General features: G+C 34.6%; 2 protein-coding genes across 2 annotated transcripts; one reads left to right on the top strand and one right to left on the bottom strand.

Moving 5' to 3' along the window:
* Positions 1-3,205: 3,205 nt before the first annotated feature.
* On the bottom strand, positions 3,206-4,574 carry LOC119839694 (mitochondrial inner membrane protein OXA1L). Its single transcript, XM_038366112.1, has one exon. The coding sequence runs from the start codon at positions 4,456-4,458 to the stop codon at positions 3,268-3,270; it is 1,191 nt and encodes a 396-aa protein (XP_038222040.1). The 5' UTR covers positions 4,459-4,574; the 3' UTR covers positions 3,206-3,267.
* A 670-nt stretch (positions 4,575-5,244) lies between these two features.
* On the top strand, positions 5,245-7,784 carry LOC119839705 (U3 small nucleolar RNA-associated protein 15 homolog). The gene is made up of 4 exons (XM_038366126.1): positions 5,245-5,461; positions 5,555-5,653; positions 5,970-6,152; positions 6,579-7,784. Exons 1-4 carry the CDS (start codon positions 5,360-5,362, stop codon positions 7,764-7,766), a joined length of 1,572 nt encoding a protein of 523 aa, XP_038222054.1. The 5' UTR covers positions 5,245-5,359; the 3' UTR covers positions 7,767-7,784.
* The last annotated feature ends 1,880 nt before the right edge of the window (positions 7,785-9,664 follow it).

Below are 9,664 nucleotides of genomic sequence, written 5' to 3'. Positions count from 1 at the left end.
TAAATTAACAAACACACTCAGATAAACATTTTTTTGCCTAACTCACGCTACCTGGTTGACCAAACTGCAGATAATATAATACTAGACCAAACGATGTAATGTAATGTAGTTTTTAGTTTCTATACGTTTAGTCCTATGTGTATTTAAGTAATAACAATAATCTCAAACGAAAAACAAGTTTCGCGATTCGCATGAACAGCTTATGCCATTTGAGTAAATGAAATCTACGTATTTATATTGCATGTATTTTCAACTTTATCCTATCTCCATTTGTCACTCAGCATGTAGAATATATATCACGTTAAAATAGTAATGTTTTCCCGTTGCGAATGTTGAACAAATAAATCATGGATGCGGCTGTTACCTGCCTGTGTATACTTACCTACAGTTATGTTATTGCATAGGACAAGTGGTTTTCTAGATGCCATTTAAGACCTCGATGAGAGTAAACACCCAAAGTAGCCTGTGACTTCTTAAAGCAGTTCTAATTCCAGTGTGGAAAAGCGATGTCGCTAGATGACCTATATAACACTATCATTTTTCCACACTGGAATTATTACTGCTTTACCCCGTCGTCATAGAAACGAAGAGCTCGAACGTCTTATATATACCTAGTTGTCAGTTTACTATCTCTGAGCCACCACAACACAATAGCAGAGCGATTTAATTATGAGCAAATGCTTCTATTATCTAAACTACATGCCAATCCAATAGAAGATAGTAAGCCACTTTACACGAAAACATACTTAGCATGTGGGTACTAGCAACCATAAATATTAAGCATATGCCTATAGCTGCTTACAAACCGTTTTTATTTTAGAGTATTAAATAATTTTTTATCAACGTATTTCTTTTTTTTATTACGGTTTTTGAAAATTATTAGTTTACTAACAAAGAACATGAAAAATAATTATTTAAATATTGTGTATTCCTACTTGGAAAACGGTATTTTAATAAAACTGATGCAAAAGGTAGGTTTCTATCTAGACTACCTAATACATTAACCACCGAAGCGGGCAAGACATTTCTGAAATAGAACCTAAAGCCAACTAATGTAATTTACTAAACGTTATTTAATTTAATGAAACAATGTAGCATGAATACATTGAAGTTTAAATTTAAATGTATCAAATAGAGAGTGTTATTTAAATTGAATAACAATAGCTTCAGATTGGTCCCTACAGGGTTAATAAAGTTGTACCCTCGACGTTCGCTCCAACATCTGTAATTGCGTCCTAAGTATTCAGCCTTTGAGCGCTTTGCTTTGTTCGAACGGCAATGGTTTCCCCTTCATTATTATTTCCGTCGAAAACATTCCTACAGAGTTGATGTTTTTACTAGTCCCAAGTCACTTTTTGGTGCTATTTGATTTATTATTAAGGTCAGTTGTGTTTTAGTTACCTACACGTTGGAAGCTCTTTGCAAAAATCCTTCGATCGATTTTTGTTTGAAGAAGATAGGCTATCTATTATTATTGAAAACAAAAGATATTTAAAAACAGTAAGACCGAACATTAGCGTAGACGAAGTCACAAACTACAGCCATTAAGTACTTACTTGTACTTGTAAATGAGGAAGAGTTCCCTAATTTGACTGAATGAGGAATAAAGTAAAGTATTACACATTTATATTTTTCACATTTATATACCTATAGATGCACACAAAGTGGCAAGCTCAATTGGTTAACAAAAGCTTATTATAGCACAGTGTACAATTAAATGCGAAAAGTAAATACAAACGCGGGACAATGAAAACAAAGTAGGTTGGGAATTCATAGCCCGAGTGGCTTATTAAAATTTTAGGTCTACAATAACACAACTAAAATATTATTTGTATGAAACTTTAGGTAGGTACATATATACCTACTAATTAATTAGTAATTGGCCAGGGGGGCGGTCAATAAATTACGTAAGGCATTCAGCACGAATTAAGCCAGCTCGCACCGGGGAAGTACCACACCCCCACAGAAAATCCTTTTTATTTCCTTTTCCTCACCCGACCCAGTCCATTTCTTCTTTCCAGTCGTCAATCCTTTCCTTTTCCCTTACCCCTTAAGCGAACCATCAGCCCAGTTTCCTGCTATCACTATAATTTTTTTCTCGGGAAATATTACGTAATTTTCTTCCACTTAACACTTTAACACTTTTTTATTTACCGCAGTGATTACAATGTACTTTGGATTCTCTCTAAAAAGACAGATCAGTTTCTATATAAAGAGCCACCTATTATATAGTATACGAAGAATCTAATTTAAAATCTTGTTTCTGATTCACAGGTTCGTGTTACTATGCACTTTACCTGTAACTGATTACCTATTTACTTATTCTTCTGTGACACAGACTCGAGATACAGTCGGGTTGCTAGTTTATATTTAAAACAAAATTCCGATCGTACATTCATGATATTGCCGCACCATGTTCCTAGTCATATAGACATTCATAAATTATACAAAAAATTTATAACTTAGTAGCTAGATTATATGTTTTAGAAAAACTGAAAAGAAACCGTTATCATACAATAAATGAACAAAACTTCAAAGTAGGTAGTAGTGTGTCGTAACAATTGCAGGTATACAGTAAGATAGGGAATATTATCTTGAACCCTGGTAACTAAGCCTCATCAATTATTAATATGCTTTAATAGCTTATAATGTTCAACTGTTTTTTTTTTTTTGAGTTAAGACAGATGATTACTGTACCTTCTGTGTGCCAGTGGTGAAGACCAATGAATAAAACCCTTTTTTCTATGATTCACCACAGTACTACACTTAAGCTTGAATTTTAACCCCTGTACCAAGGAGTTGAAAAATTTATTAGCTAATAACTCCCACCTTCATTCATGACTGCAATACCAGATTCTTTAGATACTTAATATTATAAACTGTATCTGTATTTTATTTCAAGTACACAATTTATTATTGCGCATTTTCTATCCTGATTTTGTCTTTATATGTAAGTGCTCAAGTAAAATGCATCATGAATAATATTACTTGATAGTCCTCCTACAGATTAAACAGATTGTTTTAGTAAATTATAGATGTTATATACATTTTTTTTTAGATAAATGTGACATACATGATACATTCCAATTATTGTGTTACCGTATTATATAATAGTATTGATATATAGTGTATGCATACTGCCTAGTCCCTTTGGTTGAATGATAAAAACTACATAACACATGACAATGAAACAAATACAAATATGGAATTTATAATAATTTTATTTATAATACAATACATTAACTATCAATAAAACTACAGTATCACCTACTTAGATTTTGCTTGTACATTTGTCAATTTTTTTGGATCATATTTGTATGTCTTTTGCAAAGGTCCTTTACCAGCTTTTGTGAAAATCAATTCATCTACCCTTTGTCTATCCGCTAAATCTCTAGATAATTTAATATTAGTCCATGATTCTTTGGCTCCGGCTACAAAACCTTTTTTCTTAATCGGTAAATGTTCTGGTGAATGTTTTATTAGTGGTGGTATTTTGAAGTATTCTCTTACACGTGGCATCTTGAGGAAACCAACTTGCAATAGTGATATGAAGTTTGTAGAACACCAATAGACAAGAATGGCACCGGGGAAGTTAATTGTGAATGGCAACATAATCACAGGTATGGCCCTGAGCACATATCTCATTACTTGCATATTCTGGGCATCTAATCTGCCACCATCAACACCCATTTCAATTGTTACCCACATGGTTGCACTAGTGATTAGGGGCAGAATAAAATATTGATCAGGTACAGTTAAGTCAGTAAACCACCAAAGTCCACCATGCATCATACTCTCGACGGGACAGTTGGCCATACTTCGCAAACCCATAAAGAAAGATATAAACAGAGGTGCCTGTGCTAGAGGAACTAGAAGATTCTTTAAAGGATTTAATCCTTTCTCCTTCATAAACCTCATCATCTCTTGTGCATATCGAGCTGCCTCTAATTGGTTTCCAGTCTGTCTTGCTTGTGTCATCTTTAATTGAAGTGTTTGTATTTCTGGTAGATAATTATTCATTACTGCTGAATTCCTTTGTGATAAAATAACTAGAGGAAACATTAATACTCTCACCACTAGTGTACCACAAACAATTGCTCCCCACCATGGAACATCGAGGGTTACATGTAAATACTCCATACAATTTTGCACAATACCTACCGGTCCCCACCCGCCAAGGCCTAAACTGGCAAATGTGGGTTCTCCATTGGCTGCCAACGTCTGAACAGCTTCGGATACTTGTTCAAATGTCGAAGGGTCAGGCACGGGCGGCGGTTCTGGTATATTTTCAACAATATTCGTAGGTTTTACAACTTCTGTACCGGTAGAGGCAAATCTTATAGATCCAGCTGAGGAATAGGCGTAATAAACCTTTGCTTTTCTAACCTCAATCTTCTTTTCACAAAATATGTTTATGATACCACTACGACGACCATGACGACTCAATAATTTGAACATACTGAATTTTTTGTGTTCAGATGTTGAATTTGAAAATTATTTCATATACTATTTCTTACATAAATCTGCAAAAACTTATTTATTTCTAGTTGACTCGTATGTCAAAAGTCAAAACTAATGTCACAAATAACCACAGATTAAGAACTAGTTAAAAATAACTAATGACATTAGGCTGAACCATTACAACCATAGGTTTGCGAGCTTTGTCTGTTTAAAGTATTATTATAATTTTTTTTTTATGTCACAGTCGGCAATGAAGCTGGTGGGACGCCTGATGGTAAGCGTTACCACCGCCCATGAACATTTAGAGAGGCATAAGGTCCATTGCAGACCTTACGCCTCTGCAAATGGATTGCCGACTTTTTGGGAAGGGATTAAGAAAGGATTAGCGAGAGGAATAAAGGAAAGGACTGGGAAGGTTTGGGAAAAGGATACGGGCCTCCGGCTCCGCACTCACCGAACGAAACAAAGCAGAATGCTATTTCACGCCGGTCTTCTGTGGGGGTGTAGTATTTCCCCGGTGCGAACTGGCCCAATTCGTGCAGAGTGCTCGACTGCTACGTACAGACATATACATTAACTTAAATATTATGCTTCATAAATATACTTTTATTTTAATGGGTTTTTACAGTTTAAATTAATTTTTGAAATATTAATATTAATAGAATATGTAGATAAATACGATAATAAGTATATACTCTTTGAAAATACTTATGAATACTAATAAAAAAATACTAAATATATAATAAATCTAATATGTCAGAATCATATGTCAGAAACACGTGTAGTACTTGACAATGTCAGTTTAAAATATCTCAAAGCATGATAATGTTTGTGCTGTGACCTACTCAACAATAAATATCAGCATTTACTAAATTATCAGAACTAGAATCTTTAAAATATGGCTCACATATCATATCCATATAAAAAAGTCAATAAGGCAGTCTTTCAAAAGCCATCTAATGCCAGCACAAAAGATTTAATATACTGGAAAAAACTTGGTGTAAGAAATTTTAGTTATACATTTGTTTAAGATAATTTCGATACGAAAACATATATTGATATTTTGTATATTTATATTGATTTAAAATTTCAGTTGCCAGTACTTGTGAAGGAATTTGGTGCGATAGATTATATTGATTTTAGTCCAGTTGAACCACATTATTTTGCTGCAACATGTTCAGTCAGGGTTCAGGTAAGACTATGGAAATAAATTTAGTTTAAGTTCGATTTCAACTCTATCCATAAATTTGATAGAAAAGCTTTCAGGTGTTTTAAATTTTTATACAAATAGGTCTTACTCTTGGTAATATTAATCATTTTTGTTTTTTACTTACCTATAATCAATAATTATACCTTTTTTAATAAAAACACTTCGGATTTTCAATTATAAAAGATTTATTTACCAGTAACTACAGTGAAAAATTCAAAGCAGCTCTACTAGAAAAATATAGAACATGAACAAGGGTTACAAAATACAACTTCATTACCATAAAATTTTACTTTTCCAGGTATATGACCCAATCACAAAAGTTGTGGCAAAGAATATTTCGAAATTTGTAGAAGCAGCATATGGAGCAACTTTTAGAGGTGATGGAAGACTGCTTGTTGCAGGGAGTGAAGAGGCTGCGGTCAAATTATTTGATGTTCAATCTAAGAATGTTCTTAGAGTTTTTACTGGTCATACTGGTCCTGTAAGTATACCAAAAGTATATTGCTATTCATTTCAAATCTTCAGTTTTCAAATTTGAATGGATAGTGCTATATATACTACAAATAAAATTATTAAAACTTAGTGGTAGTTTAGTATTCCACTCTTCATGATGCAGAACATTTCTTGAAATTCAGTCACAAATCTACTGAATTTTTAAAAGTACTTTCAGATTATGGTATCCATTTAAAACCTAAAGTAGATTATCAAAATCATCATCATCAGCCCATATACGTTTCAACTGGTGGGACACAGGCCTCATGAGGGTTCAGGCCATAATCCACCACGCTGGCAGGTTGGCAGATGTCACATGTCGTCAAACTTTCATTCTCGGACATGCTGGTTTCCTCAGGATGTATGAAATATAATGATATGACGATTATGAAAATAATACTTATTATTTTTTTAGGTACACAGAACATTTTTCACCAAAGACCAAGTGAAGGTAATAAGTTTCTCAGACGATAAGTCAGTCTGTCTATGGGATATAGCAACCGAAGAGAAGATAGCTAGCTTTTCTGAACACACAGATTATATTAGAGCTGGAGCAGCTAGCCCTGTATCACCAGAAATTATTTTATCAGGTGGTTATGACCATGCTCTAAAACTCTATGATTGTCGTTGCAATGAAACTGTGTTGACAGCTAACCATGGCAGTCCTGTTGAATCAGTGCTCTTCCTTCCATCTGGTGGAATATTTATCAGTGCAGGAGGCACAGAAATTAAAGTGTGGGATATATTTAATGGTGGAAAATTATTAGCAAATATTTCACAGCACCACAAAACCGTTACTTCTCTAAGGCTGGCAAATAATAATAGTAGGCTAATGTCTGCATCATTAGATAGACGTGTTAAAATTTATGATATATCAACTTTCAAAGCTGTTCACACTATTGATTTTCCAAATGCTGTGTTAAGTATGGATATTTCAGAAAATGATGATATTCTCGCAGTAGGAATGATAGATGGTGTTATCTCAATACGAAAACGAGAACAACCAGTGAATAATTCTGTAGAAAATAAAGGAATATTTAAGTTTGCTCCTGACCACATTGACCCCCAACAAACTATTGATGTTGTTGTACCCAAATCTAAACCTAAAACAGAACCAGAAGCTGATAAACATATGAGAAAAATGGAATTTTCAAGTGCTCTATCAGTTGTATTAAAACCATACACAGCCACAAAATACCCAGAAAAAACAGTTGCTATAATGCAAGATCTGCTTAGAAGAAAAGTTTTACATGTTGCTATAGACAAATTGCCAGAAAAATATATAGGAGCATTATTGAAGTTTTTGAAGAAAAACATTGGTGAAACTAGGTTAATGAGAACTCTCATTGATGTGACCAATGTCTTTATTGATGTCTTTGAGACTAGAATGTCATTACTTTCGGAAAAAAACGTCCATTTATTTAAAACACTTAAAAAAGATATAGATTGTGAAATTGAGGTGTGTAAAAGAGTTAGTGAATTGGAAGGAGCAATAGGTTTGCTCCTAGCAGCAGCCCAAGTTGGAAGTTCAACTGATATTGATTATAATGATATTTTAGCACCATCCTCAAAGGCATTGAAAGAAATTATTATAGATGTATAAATAAAAATACCAAAAGCATTCTGTTCTTTTTGTTCATATTAAAAACCACCCACTCTCATATTTCACTCCCGCATAAAGAATATAAGTATATATTAAGGTAATAATTCATTTTTATTAAATCAACAATTTCATTGAGTTTTCTACCTATTTTATTCGTAGATTTTCCAAGTTCTAGTTTTTGTTCGTGAATATCTTTGTAAGGATCACTAATTAATTGTAGAATTACTTTTGGCATCTCCCCAAAAAATTATTTTAGATTATTACTTGATATTGAAGAAATCTTGGACGCTATCGTAAATAAGTCCCAAGTTAGTATGTTTGGTTATCTATTTTTTAGAGATCATGAACGTAATATTGACTGTTAACTCATACCAATTGTATTAACAAAAAATGGATCACATTGCAAAGCGTTAAAAGTAAGTTTTCAGCTGGCATTAATATAGAGGATTTTGCGAGCTGAGAAAGATAGAGACAGCCTACAATTTAGAGCGAGCCCACATTACTACGTTGCGTTGCGCTGCCACGTCGCAGTGTTGATGGTGCGTCGTTTTTCACATATTTTTTACTAGACGCTTGTCCCGGCCCCGCCCGAATGTCAAAATTCCTGTTTATCCCAAGGGAGCATTTAACCAGGATAAAAAGTATCCTATCACCCAAGTCAGTTCATACCTTTTCGGGTCTTCCACGCAGACCTACAAAGGCCTTGGGGTGACTGTACGGGGCGATGGCCCCTTTCAGTGGTGGCAACGCCACCTGCCACTACAGGCGGGGTACTGGATGCGACCGACTGGATGAAGGTGTCATGTGCGGGGGGGAAGCCTGCGGCAGTGCGATCGAGCCTGCGTGATATCGCGGGTAATCTGCGGACTACTACAGGTGATCAGTGATGGCTCCGCTCGCTGCTCAGCGAGGTTGAGCTCACCGGCAAAGTTCTGGTGAACGCCCGTCAGCAAGCGGCTGGGGAGGGGTCTGACCTAGGAGACTAGGTCACGTGTTAGACCTCTTTTGTCCGGCGGTCGTCGATGGTATGGCGCGATCCCATGCAGATGGTGGGATCGCGCTCCGTCGGCCAGCGCGAACAAGGAGGAACTCAGGCGGCGAACGAAGTCGTCCAGGTTATATTACAATTATAGTGACCATAATTCCTTTATTATGTGATTCGGTCACAATAGGGAATATGCATGTATTTTTTTATCTGATAATTTACAACGCTTTATGCTAGGAAAAAAAATTCTAGGCGCCAAGAACTCATTAGAAATAATTGAAAATTATATGCATAACAATTGAGACTTATACGCATATTCCATATTCATAGAACTTTTACAGTACAGCTGTCTCGTGGGATCATAATATTATCAGAAATTTCCCGACCTTAATTATGTATTTAGTTGCTCAATACAATAATATCCATAAGGACAGTATATTACTTTATTTCATAATCCATGCTTAATCCCATATAAATCAACCAATTGGTTATTAACATTTCAATGTATATTTTAATTTCAGTATAATGATTGATGATTAGTAACTATATTAGCTTTTCAAGCGGATTGTAAATATTAAATTGTAGATTTTGTTGATTTAAAAGTGTTTCTGAAGGAAAACTCAATGGTTTGGAACGCAGAAAAAATCTTAGTCACCTTATTAGAATGGGACACATATTGGAGGAGATTACCACATTACCTCCTCGCTTCTTAGGTGCGAGTACTCTATCCTGTTTCTATACTACAATGATGGAAAAGATAATAATAAAATTACTAAAATATTTATGGTATATTAAAAAAAAACGCAATAACTAGGAACTAGGTGTAAAGTTGAACTTAATTTTATTTTACATGCTGGCAATATTATTAGTAAAAAATCTCTGTGGACTGTGGTCTGTGACATAAAATGGAAAT

Source organism: Zerene cesonia, chromosome 4 (genome assembly GCF_012273895.1).
Source record: "Zerene cesonia ecotype Mississippi chromosome 4, Zerene_cesonia_1.1, whole genome shotgun sequence".
NCBI classification, from domain to species: domain Eukaryota; kingdom Metazoa; phylum Arthropoda; class Insecta; order Lepidoptera; family Pieridae; genus Zerene; species Zerene cesonia.
The sequence above is the reverse complement of the archived record's forward strand: the minus strand, read 5'-3'. Positions and strand labels throughout refer to the sequence as shown.

Bases quoted from the DNA above. Each gene is read 5' to 3' on its own strand.
- LOC119839694 (XM_038366112.1), bottom strand. From the start codon at position 4,458: ATGTTCAAATTATTGAGTCGTCATGGTCGTCGTAGTGGTATCATAAAC.
- LOC119839705 (XM_038366126.1), top strand. From the start codon at position 5,360: ATGGCTCACATATCATATCCATATAAAAAAGTCAATAAGGCAGTCTTT. The intron at 5,462-5,554 runs GTAAGAAATTTT...TTAAAATTTCAG, and splicing joins TATACTGGAAAAAACTTGGT to TTGCCAGTACTTGTGAAGGA. The intron at 6,153-6,578 runs GTAAGTATACCA...TTATTTTTTTAG, and splicing joins TTACTGGTCATACTGGTCCT to GTACACAGAACATTTTTCAC.